At 52.1% G+C, this 14,839-nt stretch overlaps 1 protein-coding gene and 3 non-coding genes across 8 annotated transcripts; all 4 read right to left on the reverse strand.

The window, feature by feature from the left end:
• Positions 1 to 1,751: 1,751 nt before the first annotated feature.
• On the reverse strand, positions 1,752 to 13,369 carry TBRG4 (transforming growth factor beta regulator 4). Of its 5 annotated transcripts, none has more exons than XM_030932132.1 (13): positions 13,265 to 13,325; positions 12,941 to 13,076; positions 11,875 to 12,140; positions 10,450 to 10,910; positions 7,121 to 7,444; positions 6,225 to 6,396; positions 5,782 to 5,939; positions 5,005 to 5,115; positions 4,021 to 4,165; positions 3,496 to 3,741; positions 3,174 to 3,285; positions 2,911 to 3,025; positions 1,752 to 2,078 (listed from the first exon to the last, which is right to left on the reverse strand). In XM_030932132.1, the coding sequence occupies exons 4-13, from the start codon at positions 10,858 to 10,860 to the stop codon at positions 1,977 to 1,979; spliced, it is 1,896 nt and encodes a 631-aa protein (XP_030787992.1). In that variant the 5' UTR covers positions 10,861 to 10,910; positions 11,875 to 12,140; positions 12,941 to 13,076; positions 13,265 to 13,325; the 3' UTR covers positions 1,752 to 1,976. The 5 variants fall into 5 exon arrangements, with proteins under 5 accessions (XP_030787992.1, XP_030787993.1, XP_030787995.1 ...); XM_030932133.1 differs by having other exon boundaries at positions 13,286 to 13,323; XM_030932135.1 differs by lacking the exon at positions 11,875 to 12,140.
• LOC115898472 lies at positions 6,036 to 6,169 on the reverse strand. Its single transcript, XR_004058199.1, has one exon. It is a non-coding gene; the product is annotated as a small nucleolar RNA SNORA5 (small nucleolar RNA).
• LOC115898474 lies at positions 6,587 to 6,722 on the reverse strand. The gene has a single exon (XR_004058201.1). It is a non-coding gene; the product is annotated as a small nucleolar RNA SNORA5 (small nucleolar RNA).
• LOC115898473 lies at positions 7,648 to 7,781 on the reverse strand. Its single transcript, XR_004058200.1, has one exon. It is a non-coding gene; the product is annotated as a small nucleolar RNA SNORA5 (small nucleolar RNA).
• Positions 13,370 to 14,839: the final 1,470 nt, after the last annotated feature.

Below are 14,839 nucleotides of genomic sequence, written 5' to 3' on the forward strand. Positions count from 1 at the left end.
TATCAACAACTTATCAGAAAGAGATGAAAAGATGGTAGTTTTTTTAGAGAAACACACACATTCCATCTGACCTGGCAGTTACACTCCTGGGAATGTTTATCCCAGAGAAATGAAAACTTACAGAAAAACCTAGACATAGATTTTCTAGTTACTTTATCAGTAATATCCCAAACCTGGAAACAACCAGGATGTCTCCCCAGGGTTAAGGGAGCAAATGGTTGTTACAGCCACATCATGGAATAAAGCACAAAACAGATGCAACAGCAAGAAAAAGACATAAAGTACTGATACATGCAATTTAAGAATTCAAATTTTCAGAGAATTGTGCCAAGTCAAGAAATACAATTCCAGAAGTCACATCCTGATTCCCTGACACTCTTAGAATGACCAAACACTTGCGGTTGCTGGTGGTGAAGGACGAGGTGGTGGTGAGTATAAAGCGCAATGTGAGGGCCCTTAGGAGATGCAAATGCTCTCTGCTTGACCTGTATTCATGTCAGTATTGGGGTGTGACCTTGGATCCTACTCTGCCATTGAGCAAATCACAGATTCTTACAACTGTACAGGAACCTGTGATTATCTCAAAATGAAAGTCAGGGGCTCCAAGGATGAGCTTTTATTTCCTTGGTTAGATGCACACCAGGCCCTCCTGAACCGGCTCCTTCAGCTCCTTGGTCTCAGCCCTGCAGACTCTGTGCACCCCACTCTAAGAACTAAGTTGATGCCACACCCTGGGCATTTGCCCTGGCTGTCTCCACTTTGAGATGCTCTTCCTTGCTTCAGAAATCATCTCTGGCAGCTCTTTCCCCTCCCACTGTGTGAGGGACCACTCCTGTGGTAACCCTAAAACTTGTGCAAACAAGGACCGTGGTCACCTATGCCTGATGGTGCCCAGTGAAGCCAGCAGAAACTACCCCAATGCTTGGGTGAGTGGCCAACCATCAGAGCAGTGACTAGACTTGGTCTTTTTGGGGAAACGGCGTAGGGTGGGGAGCCTGGAGTGCTGGGGGCGGTGGGCCTCTACACTCTCAGCTCCACCCCACTGTCCCGCTCTCTATTCTGTATGGCGGGAGGCAACCCAGTTCCCCGACTGCTATTTAGTTAGGTTCTGCCAATGGGTGTCTCTGAACAGAGGCTGGAAGGTAGAAAGCTTGTTGCCTCCCAGCATCTGGTAATCCCCGCAGCAGCAGGGAGGTCACCAAGACCCTGTTTGGGCAGCCAGTTCCTAGATGACAGCACAAGGCTCTGGTCAGGGTGGTGAAGACAACGATGGAATCTGGCTCTTGGTTCCATGGTGTCAGCCAAGTGGGATCTTCTCCTCTCCCAGAGCCAGCACCTTCCAAGCGCTCACCCAACCCTCACATCGCGCCTGTCACCACATGCTGTCAGGGTGCCTTCACTCAGCTAAGTGTGAGAAAGCCTCCCAGGATGGCTGTGGTTCAGTAGCCACAGCTCCATCAGAACCCCCAGCCATGCACTGAACCTCCAATCAGCTTCCCTGGGAAGCTCCTCTGCCCTGGAGGTTCAGAATTCTAGGACTCCACCTGTCTTCTGGGGCTGATAGAGACCCCTACGCAAGAGGCCGGCACATGTGAATATGCACACATGAAGGGAAGAAGCTGGGAGAGACAGGCAGGTGACAACCCAGGTCTGTCCCGAAAGCAGCCCTCATGGGCTGGGCACGGCAGGGGAGTGCACAGGGCAGATTCTGGAGAACCATGCCCTGCTCCCCAAAGCAGACAGACAAGTGCTGAGAGTGCAGAGGGTGACAAAGCCTGGGAAGGCCCCAGGGGTCTAACACCAAAATTAAAGATTTATTACACACAAGAGGATGTTCTGTCCCTCAGAGCAGCTGGCCACCCTCCCCACTCTGGCCAAGGTCCTGCACAGAGGTTTGTCCTCAATGGCGACCCTCCTTGCTGACCCATGGTTAGACCTCCAGCGGAGAGACATGCGGCCCATGCTGCTGGCACAAGTCACTTGGCCAGCTCCTCAGCCACTGCTTTGCGCATCTTGTCCTTGAGGTAGGCGCCTTTCTGCCATTCAGACTTGAGTTCCAGCCACTCATAGAATGGGACCTAGGAGGAGGCAGGGGAGACAGGTCACATGGGCAAAGGGATCCCTTCCAGCCAGTGGCTCTGCCTGCTTGCCTGCTGTCCTCACATTGACCCCTCACCCAACACCTCTGGTGACCAACAGCTCTGCACACCTGCCCCTTGGCCTCCAAGTCTTCAAGGCAGAGCCCATGAACTGCAGGCAGTGCGGGCAGGGAGAGGTGCTAGCACTGTCAGTGCTGGAGAGGTCTGCAAACTACTTGGAGGCCCAAGAAGGGCTTCTGAACTTTAAAAAGTTAAAAACCTCTCAACAACCCAAAGAAGAAAACAGAACGCTTGTGTGGCTCATGAAGCCACATATTCATTCACTGGCCCTTTCCAGGGAAGGTGGCCCCCTTTGATCTTAGCTAAGGTCTCCCAAGTATGAATCCAGAGTCAGGCCCAGGACCTGCATCTTTCTGCTCCTGCCAGTCCCACTGGTCCTACTTTTCCTGACAACAGGCTCTGACCAAGGGGGCAGAGCCACTGCACTCAGAGCCCCAACAGCTGTGCAGCCTCCTGGGCTTCGAGCTGCTCATCTGTGAATGGACCCTACCCTGCCCACCTCTTAAAGCTGAATGAACAGGCTTGGTTGCCTTTTTGGGTTCACCCATGGGGTGAGATGCTGGGAAGGTTAGACGGGAGGCTGGAGCACCTAGGATCCACAGTAAACTCCTTCCCTGGGCTCCTGGGAGAGGCCTGGGGCCACGGGCAGGGCATGTGTCTATACCTGCTGGCTCAGTTCCACCTGATCCCCTTTCTAGTGGGGGTTGGGGATTCTCCCTGTGCAGTGACCACCTGCCCAAGAGGTACTCACGTCCACTATCAGGAAGCCTGCAGCCAGTATGTGTCGCCGGGCCAGAACAAAGCGACCCAACAAGTCCTTACTTCGGCTGTTGAAGTTGGGGAACTCCCACCGCAGGAAAGCTAGCCTGGAAGGAAGAAGGGGTGGCTGGCATGCTTCTAGTCTCCCAGCCCCTCAGAGGTGAAAGAGGGAAAGCAAAGAATATGTAGTCCAACATCCATGGTGCCCCCATGGCCTCTACTGGGGCCATGGCCAACAGGTCTCTGGCCACCTACCTCTTAGCACCTGCAGGTGGTGGCTGGCTCCCAGTTGGCTGGGCAAGATGAGGTGCCACAAAGTCCCTTACGGGCAGAAACTGGCCATCACTGTCCAGCAGCACCTCAGCATCTGGGGCAGAAGTGTGGAATGAGAACATCTTGGGGGACATCCCTCAGAAACACCCCCACAGGAAGGATGAACCAAGATGGGATTGTGGGGAGCCCAGGCTAACACCCTACAGCTCCCCAGGTCAGTTCTTACTGCAGAAGGGGTGGGATAGAAGAGTCCTGTTAGACTCAGGCAGTGCCTGGCCCTGTGCCAACCAGGGGGAGCCCTCACCCAGCACCCAGCCATACTGCGTGGCCACCTCGAAGCTGCCCCTGTCGGCACTCCCCAGCAGCCCCTTCAGTGTCTCCTGCAGCTCCTTTTGCAGGGGGGTCACCTTCCTGTCAAGGGCTGAGGGCCAAGGGGCCACAGCTGAGGCTGGCAGAAGGGGGCCTGAGTACTCGGGGTACTCCAGCAGGGCAGTGGCGTGGACGTGGAGCAGCTTCTGGAAGGTGTTCTGATCCTTCTGAGACTGGCTCCCTAGGGAACAAGGAGAAAGTAGAGGGAGGTGGGTCTAGGGGCCAGAGATGGGGAGACCCCGGATGAGAGGGCAGTAGCACCCCTACACCCAGTCCCAGCCCAGTTCTCTGGGTCAGGAGGCAGCAGAGTTACAGTCTGCTGGCCACCCACAGGGAGGGGATGGAGAGCAAGGGGGAGTGACAGCCCTGGCCTCCATCTGCCCCAAATTCTCACCTGGCACTAGGCAGACAAGACCAGGCAGTTCCCCAGTTCCAGTAGTACTAAGGACAAGGGGCTCACCTAGAAACTGGATGTGAAATTCAGGGTGGAGGACGGCTTGCAGCTCTGCTTCCCGTGCCTGCTGCAGCACACACAAGGCCCACACCAGGTCCACCTGCAGGGCTGGCTCCAGGCCTGGCAGCTCTGACCCTAGTTTCTCATGTACCTGGGCAAGGATACGGTGTGGTGGAGAAAGCAGGCTCTCCTTAGGGGCTGCAAACAGCCATGGGTGAGTCACAGTCCAAGATATGGTCTTGGCCCAGTTGGGATGAGGCCAGAGGAGGCTACTGGGGAACAAGAGGCAGAACCCTGGACCTTGGTGAGGCCTGGAGCAATCCTGGGCTTGAAGGTACGAGGAATCTTCCTCATGTTCCAAGATCACTCTGGACAGCAGGAAGAGTGCTGCTGAATGCTGGCATTTGATTAGGTTTACTACAACCAACCTACTGGCAGGGAACAAAATCCCTTCTCCCATAATGTCTCCAAGTGAGTACCTGGGAAAAGGGAGGAGGAATCTCTGGTCCTCCGAGAGGTGAGAACATCCAAGAGGTGAAGTGCTCCCAGCCCCTGGCTGGTTGTTCTCAGGACTATACCAGGCAAACACCTGATAGAATCCCAGGGAGCCTGGGGTCACATCTGGCCTGCTGGCCTCTGTGGCTGTCCTGAGGTCTTCATAAACAAGGCTCCCCCTCCTACCCTGAGCTGGGGCACATAGCATGAAGGCCCACTGGAGCTTCTGAGCATCAACAGGGCATTAAAAGGAGTACCAGAGGCAGGACCCCCCAGCGCTGCCTGGCAGTGCAGTCAGTGAGACAGCAGGATTTCATGTTTGTTCTCAGTGATCCCTAGGATGCCTGGCTCCAGCCAGTTCCCCCTGCCCTCCCATGCCACACATAGCGGCCCCTCCCCCTCCGCCCAGCGCGAGCTGATCTTGGGAGTACAGTTCATGAACGATTAGCTGCAGGGGAGGATAAAGGTCAAGCAGTGGGAGCCCAGAGGCCGTACCAGGCTGAAGAACTGATCCTCTTGGTCTGGATGGAAGTTCAGACGTGCAAAAGCCAGAAGTATGCTGCATAGGTGAGGCACAGTGATGTCCTGCGCTCTGTTCAGGACGTGCTGGATAGGTCAGAAATAGCAGATGGACAGAATAAGCTCTCCGCCCAGCACGTTGTCCTCCTGCCCAGCTCTGAGTCTGAGGGGAGCCTGCGTGGCCAGCAGCAACGGGAGGACCCTCCATCCGGGGCCCATGAGCTGTGCTGGGCACAGAGAAGGACTTACACAGGCCTAGATCCTCCTTCTCCTGGCAGCAACTACCCACAGAGGCTGGGGACACTTAGAAACTGCTTCTTTCCGGTAAGGGCTTTAGAAATATTCTCCAACCAGTCAACTTAGTTTAGACTGGTCACACATAAATGCAAATGCAGGTGTCATCTTTCTGTACAGCTCCACTTTGGCGGGGGTGGGGGGGGTGGGGGGGAGATCAGTGATTCACGAGGCAGTTCTGAGTGGATTCTCAGCCTCACCAGCCATGCTGCTACCTGCTACAGCTACCCCAAAACGGATGGAAGCACTTATGGTCAGTGAAAGAACAGAGGAAACAGTTCTCAAACAGTTTTTTGAGTACTGAATAGCAGCCCTTTCAAAATAAGCCAAAATGCAAGAAGTAATTGCCCCCACAAGTGGGCATTTTCAGACTGGCTTTGCTTTCCTGACTAAGGCAATGGTTCCCAGCAGATGACCAGGAAGCCAGCTTCTCTGAGCTGGGGCCAGGCCCTGGCTCACCTGGGCAAAGGCCTCATACAGGGGCAGGTTGAGCCACTTGAGTAAGGCGAAGGACTTGGCACAGCGGGCCACCTCACCAGAAGTCAGGCTGGGCATGAGGGACAGCAGGTCGGCGGCCAGGCGCTGGGACACCTGGGTCTGGTGAAAGCCAAGTTTGCCTTCGGGACAGAGTAGATCACAGGGTTCAGCTGGGGAGGGTCAGCAATCCCACCAGCGGCACCCCCCACCCCCCTCAGCCTCGAGGTCTTGCTGCTTGATGTCTGTAACCAAATTTATCCCTGAGCCTGGGACCCAGGAACAGGGCCCATGAGTCACAGTGTTTCTGTGGCAGCCTTCTGGGCCAGTGCCTACCATGCATAGGACAGGCACTGAATTTGACATGGCTGCAGGTATCTGCAGGGCAAGAGCTCCCCTCTCTCCACTGTTCTGTCCAAAGGGCTCACCATAGGCGTAGGCCAGGTCCAAGAGCACACTTTTCGTCAGAGAGAACGGCTTCTGCACCAGGTGGTAGGAGATGGCCCGCAGCAAGGGCACGGACCGCCGGCTCTGAGCTGCCAGCGTCACCAGCACCTTCCGCAGCTCATCGGGGCCAAACTGCTCCACCAACTCCAGGCACTGTCAACCACAGCCGCGCAGAGGTCAGCTCAATGGCCTGGGGTGGCAGGGACGAGCTGGGGGCAGGGGTCCCATGGTCCCATCCAGTGCAGTCCCTGTGAGACAGCAACTGGGCCTGAGCTGACTAAACACAGGACCACTGTGCAGGGTCTGCCTCCTCCTCCACCCCAGGGAACCCCTGGACCTGGAGTAGTGTCCACAGCCAAACTATCCCCAGGTCCCAGGGTAGGCGACCCAGGGCCCATGAGCTGTGGAGCTTGCTGTGGCAGCCATCTGGGCCAGCCCCCGCTATGACAGGAACGGGCGCTGAATTTGACTTGACTGCAGGGCTACAGCTGACAGGGGTTAACACATCTCCAGGAGAGTTCTAGCCAGAAGCCAGGCCTGGGCAGTACCTGTGTTACTTTAGGAGTTGCCTGCCATGCCCCCTTCTCAAGACTGTGCTGTGATGGGGTTTGGGGGAAAGATAAAGGTGCAATCAGGGAAGCACCTGTGTTGGGAAGAGCAAGTGGTGCTTGATGAATGCAGCCACAGGGCAACCATCTGTTGCAGCTCCGAGCCCTCTGGTCCTACCCCATGTGATGTCTGAGGCTCCAGAGAGAAGCTCCCGGGGCTCTGATCCCAGTGCACACAATGCACCCCTCTGCAGACAACTGTCACCCAAAGAACAAGTCCAAAGCCCAGGGGAGGCAGACTGGGTGTCACCTGCTTTCAGGCCCAGTACCTTGTCTTCCAGGCGGTTCATCAGTGGCTCCGAGAGGTGTCCCACCTTCATCATGACGGTCACTAATGTGCGGCCATCTTCAATTTCTGTCCAGCGCCTTTCCAGGTGCATGAGAAGCTCAGTCAGCAGCTCCTGGGAGTGCTGTTCCTGTGAGAGGGTGGCACAGGAGTCTGCCAGGAAGGCCAGGTGCTTGTACTTGAGCTTCCGCATGCGCCAGCGGACCTCCTGCTCCACTGACTGCAGCTCCTTGGAGGTCCTGGGGAGGCCCAGTGCATAGAGGCTCCGCAGCAGCCTCGAGAGGGTACCATGCCAGACTGAGGTTATCTAGGCAGGGAAAGGACACAGGAGAAGTAATGTGGCACTGTCAGTCCTGTGTGTGAGCTGGAGGCCCCCTCTCTGAACCTTGTTTCATGTGCATTTACTACAACTCTTCAGAGAAGACAGTATCAGTTCCCTACTCTGTTGTAACAGGGCCAGGGTGCCTTGCTGCTCCTCACAGCCTTGCTCAACCTCGAGGCCTAGACGCTTGGTGTCTGTAACCAAATTTATCCCTGAGCCTGGGACACAGGAACAGGGCCCATGAGTCACAGTGTTTCTGTGGCAGCCTTCTGGGCCAGTGGCTACCATGGGCAGGGCAGGCACTGAATTTGACATGGCTGCCAAGTACCAGCAGAGCAGGAGCTACCCTCAGGCACCGGCCAGATCCAAGGGCACACCTCTGAGCCTGATCCTCTAGGCTACAATAAATAGCACATTTCTGCTCAAGGTGGCTGAGGTCATTTGCAATTGCTTGTAAGCAAGAACTCTGAGTAGCAAGGGAAATTCTCCAAGTGTCCCCAGTGAAGCTTTGACATAATGTAGTTGATTAGAGAGACACTCTTTTACATGGTCCTGGCTACAGCTCTGGGTGGTGGGCATGCAGACTTGAGCTGCAAGCAAAGCTGTCAAGTTAATACAAGAGGTCAGAGAAAAAGTTGGGCCTGATGGATGTGACCTGATGGTAGAGAAGGTGGCACTTAGGCTTACTAAGATCAGTTTTGTTATCATTCATGACTTTTACTTGCAATGACATGAAAAGTTTTAGGTATTAAAAACTTGGGCCAGGCAGATCACCTGAGGTCAGGAATTTGAGACCAGCGTAGTCAACATGGTGAAACCCTGTGCCTACTAAAAATACAAAAATTAGCCAAGTGTGGTGGCATACGCCTTGTAGTCCCAGCTACTCAGGATGCTGAGGTGGGAAGATCACTTGAACCTAGAAGATGGAGGCTGCAGTGAGCTGAGACTGTGCCACCGCACTCCAGCCTGGGTGACAGAGTGAGACTCTGTCTCAAACAAAACGAAACAAAAATAAAGAAAACAAAAAACACTGGCTTTTCTCCAGTAAAATGATTTGTTTTTGAGTCAGAGAAGCTCCAACCCCTAAACCGTTCTCTAACAAACCAACCTCACAGTTTCTGGCAATGTGAAGTTTCTTAGGCATGCAACTGCTGCAATAAGCAGGAATCCCTGGAGAGCATGAGGTAGTGAACCACCATCTTTACCCTCCAGGGATGTGGCACCCAAGCACGCCAGACTCTCAACTGCCTGCAAAAGAAGGAGCACCTGGGCACAAAGGTTTGCAGGAAAGCCTTTGACATATGGGTAAAAAGACCCCTGGTATCACTAGGCACCCAAATGCAGAGGCCTCCTGGGGATGACCAAGCTGCTGCTGCTACCAGCAGCAGCTCTGAACAGGTTCTTACTAAATGCCAGGCATCCTTCTCTGTGTGCACCCCTATGAGACACCAACATTCCGGGAGAACCATCAGCCCCGCTGCACAGGTAAACAAAGGTGAACTTATTTCTACATAGTTCTGGATCCAAACCTGCACCACAGTCCACCCTCTCTGCTGGTGCCTGCTGTTTCTGAAGAGGGTAACTGCTATTCAGGTACTGTGTCCACAGGGCCCAGACTGTCAACATGGGTGGCTCTAGAGCCCTTTGGCCCTGACTCCATCCTCGTAGGAGAGCAGATGGTAAAACAAGTGTGGCTCCATCCTTTCCTGGGCCAAGTCTCTCAACATTGAACCCTCAGGTTCAGTCTCTTCACTTATGAATGGGAAGCAGAAACCACACTTTCAAGGAGGTGACCTGGGAACAGAAGCCGCTGTCTGAAGGGCTGGGGAGGAGGGAGAAAGTACTGGAGTAAATTCTAATCTTACAGAAGATCTGGGTGTCGACCTTCTGGTTTCATGGACAGCAGGAAAATCTTTAAAAAGAAAGCTGTTATTACATTACAGATACTTGCCTTATAATTTTGTTACAATGTTTCATAACTTTGAAACTTTCATCATAAGACTTTCTTAAATCACATGTGAGTAAAGAGTCAATAAACAGCAATTAGAATTATAGCCAAATAACAAGGGGGCCTAACTAAGTTCATTTTATGAATTATATCCCCAGCAAGAAAATAAGTATGTACTGTAACCCCAGTCCACATGACACATGCAAATATATACATAATTAAAACAAAAGTTTCATGAGACATTATTGATTCCCCTTACTATATGTGATGAATTCTGGTATTTTCTATACTACTCTAACTCATTAAGCAACATCTGGCCACATCCCACTATACTGATGTTATAACCTGCAGCTTGAAAAGCACTCAGTGCAACTCCTTCCTTGGATAGTGCCTTTCTCTTCATTACACCTGACAACTGGAAACATGGTTTCAGTGCCCCAGCACCTCCCTTCCAAACCAGACCAGGGAGTTAGGGCCACTTTAGCCACAGCAGGAGTCTGTACTCCTGTTTTTGTACATGGAGCCCCGGGGAAGACTCTCTAAGAAGGGAGTCCCTCAGTGAGCAGAGAAAACCTGCCCTGCTCAGGGCCACACAAATGGGTCTTGTTGCCTCTCTCCATGGTCATCCTTGGAGGGTCTGAACATGGCTAGATCATGCCCATGTCTGTCTCAAGTTTCAAGGACCTTCCATCAGTTATGCTGCATCTCCTTTGGCTTCAAGAACAGTGCCTTGCCATCAGTCAGACACTGGCAGAGAGCAATACAAGTGAAGACTATACGGTGAGGGAGAAAGCACCCAAAGAACTGAGAACCAGGCTCGCTTCCCATGCTTCTATTACTAAGCGTCTCGGCTGTCTGTCTGTAAGACGAGCATAGCAATATTTACCTAACAGGGCTCTCGTAAGGATAAACAAAGAGAAAGCACAATAAAGTACTTTGCAGGGTCCCTGTCTATGCTTGGTAAGCACTGGCTGCCGTGGACCCCAGCATTTCTGGTTGTTTTCCTCTTGTCCATGCTCTCAGACAACACTCCAGCACCCACCTGACTGCTGAGCATGCAGAGAAGTTGCTGAAAGCGGGCATCTTGTATAAGCAAGGCTTTGTCTTCTGGCTTCTCAGACAGCAAGTGAGAGAGCCGGATAAGTACTAGGGCCGCATGATTGTTTTCCAAGTGGTGACTGCCACCAAGTAGCTCCAGGAGCTCCTCTGGCCTTGTGGCCTTCTTGATGAGATGGTCCACCTGGTTCTCTATGTAGGGAGTAAACGCTTGTTCCTTCTCCACCAGCTCCACCAAGGAACCTGGGAAGTGGGAAATGGGTGAGGTGGCTGAGGAAGTCAGAGTCTTATGGGCTACCCTGGCAAGTCTCAGTCGGCCAACTGGAGCCATGGCAGGGGCCTGACGAGCAGCTTCTCTCAGGAGGCACGTGCATCGCTTTACCAGGTGAGCTGCCATAATGTCCTGGGTGGCAGAGAGACAAGACTCCTAGCAACTGATTCCAAACCCTGAAGAGAAAAAGGAGAGAGAAGGGGCTACCACAGGGGCAGTTTCTGACTCACAATCTTGACAAATGAAATAGAGTCAAAGCCACCCTATCTGTAAAATCAGACTAAGTCTTTCTTGACGATCCATAGACATGTGATAGTATTTTCTGAAGCAAAAATCTCACAGGATTTTTGTTTCAGTACAGAATGCCATCAGATATCAAAACTCAGGAGCATTACAGCCTGGGTGGGAAGGTTTTCATCCTCCTTGTAACTTGAAATCACCTAGGATGTGGTTCAACAATTCAGATTCCCAGGTCCTGCCCAAGGTCTCCTAAATGATGGCATCTCTGCAGACAGGACCCAGACAGCATTTTTTTTTTTTTAAATTTATTTCAAGGGTAACCAGGATTAAGAATTACGGACCTGGCCAGGCATGGTGGCTCATGCCTGTAATCCCAGCACTTTGGGAGGCCTAGGTGGGTGGATCACTTGAGGTCAGGAGTTTGAGACCAGCCTGGCCAACATGGTGAAACTCCACCTCTACTAAAAATACAAACATTAGCTGGGCATCATGGTGCATGCCTGTAATCCCAGCTACCTGGGAGGCTAAGGCACGAGTACTGCTTGAACCTCAGAGATGAAGGTTGCAGTGAGCTGATATTGCACCACTGCACTCCAGCCTGGGTGACACAGTGAGACTCTATCTCAAAAAAAAAAAAAAAAAAAGAATTCACATTCCCAAAGCCTCTGTGGATATATTTTAACACTGCAGACATAGGTGTGAGCCTCTCGAAACCAAGGTAGATTACATCACTAGCCTACTAAAAACCCCCCCACCAAATTTCTAACAGCAAAAACTCTGAACCAATAATAAGAAGCACTTCATAACATGGCCCAGAATGATTTTCTCAGTCTTAGCCCTTTTTCTGCCTCCCAACAACACATGGCCCCATTTTAAACAGGCCTTGCACTTCCACCTCACCTTACAGGGCTTGTTATCCGGGTCTCCTCCTCCCCCAATCAGGCCCTTTAAAACACATCTCATCCTTCCAAGGCCAAACTCAAGGTTGCCATCTCCAGCAATGTGTTACATATCGCCGTCATGTTGCTTTTAACAATTCTATCGGCCGGGCGCGGTGGCTCACGCCTGTAATCACTAATCACAGCACTCTGGGAGGCCGAGGCGGGCGGATCACGAGGTCAGGAGATCGAGATCATCCTGGCTAACACGGTGAAACCCCGTCTCTACTAGAAATGCAAAAAAATTAGCCGGGCATGGTGGCGGCGCCTGTAGTCCCAGCTACCCGAGAGGCTGAGGCAGGAGAATGGCTTGAACCCAGAAAGCAGAGCTTACAGTGAGCCGAGATCGCGCCACTGAACTCCAGACTGGGCGACAGAGCGAGACTCAGTCTCAAAAAAAAAAAAAAAAAAGAAAAAAAAATCTATTAGCTATTCTAGCTCCCTACGGCGATTAAGTGACCCAGGGAAGACACGTGACAAGGGCAAGCTAAAACGTTCACCTGGGCCTCATTTCTGCCAAAGCAGAATGCACGTTTGAACTTTCACCACTTCCTGGAACTTGGTATATGGCCAACACATTTTATTTTTATATAAGGGGATTACTGCAGCTGTAAAAAGCTTAGTCTAACTCCACTTAAAGAAAAAAAAAAAAAATCTCAGAGAGTCGGAGTATTTGCCCATACGCAACATCTACCGCTTCCTGAGCCTAAGTACAGTGGAGAAATCTTTCCGACTTTATTTTTTTAAGACGGAGTCTCGCTCTGTCGCCCAGGCTGGAGTGCAATGGCGCGACCTCGGCTCACTACAACCTCCACCTCCCGGATTCAAGCGATTCTCCTGCCTCAGCCTCCCAAGTAGCTGGGATTACAGGCCTGCGCCACCACACCTGGCTAATTTTTGTATTTTCAGTAGAAACGGGGTTTCACCATGACCTCAAGTGATCCACTGCGCCCAGCCTCCTTTCCGATTTTTTAAGATCCCTAAGAGCAGTTTAGGGGAGTAAACGGAAGCCCAGGAACCGGACTTACGTTTAGGCAAACAGCAATCCAAAACTTTAGTTCTAAAATGCAGAGAGAAAACAACTTGCACTAAGTCACGAAAACTGGCTCGCTGGGGTCATGGACGGCCAACAGGGGCGGCGTCTTCCAGGCCCAGCCGCGCGGGCTAGATAAGACAGGAAGCGTATGCACTGGCAAGCCAGCACGGAACGAGCGGACGGCCAGGCACACCGCATCCCACCGCGTCCCAGCCTGCTCCCCAGGTTCACCGCATCCCAAGACCCCTGACACCTTCCCAGCCACGCCTCGAAACCCACGCCCAGCCGCCCCTTCTCCCCGTGCCACAAGACCTACGCCGCGAGAACCACCGCTGACCTCCATCCGCCGCCCTAACTGTCCCCGGAACCATGAGGTGCGCGGCGCGCTTCCTACGTCACTCGGAGCGCCGGCGGAAACGAGGTGAGTCTCGCACCGCCTGTCCGGAAGCCACGTCTCCAGCTTCCGGCCACGCCTTTTCGGCGGGTACCGTCTTTGCTGAGGGGTGAAGTGGAACGTTAGGTGATGGGAAACTTAGAAAAGATAAATAACCTAGGAAGAAAGGCTTCGGTTGCTCCGCCGACCAGTACCTAATCCTCATACGGAGTGCGGGAGACGACCCTTTGTTGTCCATGCTGTCCCCCTGTCCTTCCCGGCTTGCGTAGGCGTAGGAGAGCTCCTAGGGTGGTGAAAGACTGGGCTGGTGGAGTGGGATAGGCAATGCTGAGGCGTGTGGGGGTTGGGAGGGCGAGTGAGTGGAGACTGGGGAACTCCAGAGCGCCCACTTGCAGCTGCACTTGAAGCTCTTCTTGAGTAAATGCAGGCAGTTTATTTAGACCTAGCAATTTTTTTTTTTTACGTCTAGAATTCTGGATTTTTATGTGCAGTTTTCCTGATTTTTAAATAGTGGTGTTTAATTACAAAATAAAGTGCGGGATAGCCCAAACAAAATGTATCCGAGGTCTGTATATGGTGTTGATTAATTTGCCTTCCTGCACAGCCTTTTATTTTCTGTGGAGTTAATAATTACTTTGGCTGGGCACGGTGGCTCATGCCTGTAATCCCAGGCCTCCATGGGTGGATCACTTTAGGTCAGGAGACCAGTCTGGCCAACATGGCGAAAGCCCGTCTCTACTAAAAATACAAAAAAAATTAGCCGGGAGTGGTGGCGCGCGCCTGTAGTCCCAGGCTACTAGGGAGGCTGAGGCATGAGAATCGCTTGAATCCGGGAGGTGGAGGTTGCAGTGAGCAGAGATCTTGCCACTGCACTCCGGCCTGGTTGACAGCAAGACCCTGTCTCCAAAAACAAAACAAAAAGCATAAAATAAAAATAAATTATTACTTTGGTTTGTGTTTGTAAACTAAAAATAAAATTGTAAGCCCCCCCAACCACTGAACGGACCTCTTCTTGGCCAAGGAGACCCCAGAGAAACCTTAAAAACTGAGTTCCCAGCCATTCTGGAAAGGGAGGTTGAACACCTCTTGTTATAGCCCCTGTTGGCATTTAGACAACTGACCAACATTAATGTTAAAGTAGAGATCATAAGACTAACAGACGGTGGTAGTAAGATACCAAATTATAAACAAGACCTACGGCCATGCAAGGCAAGGGTTAAGTCAAGCTTGCAGACCATCAATCTTGCTGAAGAGGTCTTTTTTGACCCAGTGTATTGTGGCTGATTCTGGCATCCTATCTTAAACATTCTTTTCTGCTGACTCCAAGTTTTACGCAGTGCCTCACTCTTTTAACCAATTGTAAATTAAAGAATCTCTTAGTCAAGCTGCCTGAGGTGGGAGGATCACTTGAGGCCAGGAGTTAAAAGACTAGCCTGGGCAACATAGGGAGACCCTATCTATCCCTACCAAAAGATCTATCTATCTTATCTGTCATAT

This window comes from Rhinopithecus roxellana, chromosome 6 (genome assembly GCF_007565055.1).
Source record: "Rhinopithecus roxellana isolate Shanxi Qingling chromosome 6, ASM756505v1, whole genome shotgun sequence".
NCBI lineage: Eukaryota > Metazoa > Chordata > Mammalia > Primates > Cercopithecidae > Rhinopithecus > Rhinopithecus roxellana.

Bases quoted from the DNA above. Each gene is read 5' to 3' on its own strand.
- TBRG4 (XM_030932134.1), bottom strand. From the start codon at position 10,860: ATGGCAGCTCACCTGGTAAAGCGATGCACGTGCCTCCTGAGAGAAGCT. The intron at 5,116-5,781 runs GTGAGCCAGGGC...TGACCTATCCAG, and splicing joins TGTATGAGGCCTTTGCCCAG to CACGTCCTGAACAGAGCGCA. The intron at 3,286-3,495 runs GTGAGGGCTCCC...CTTCTGCCCCAG, and splicing joins GCAGTATGGCTGGGTGCTGG to ATGCTGAGGTGCTGCTGGAC.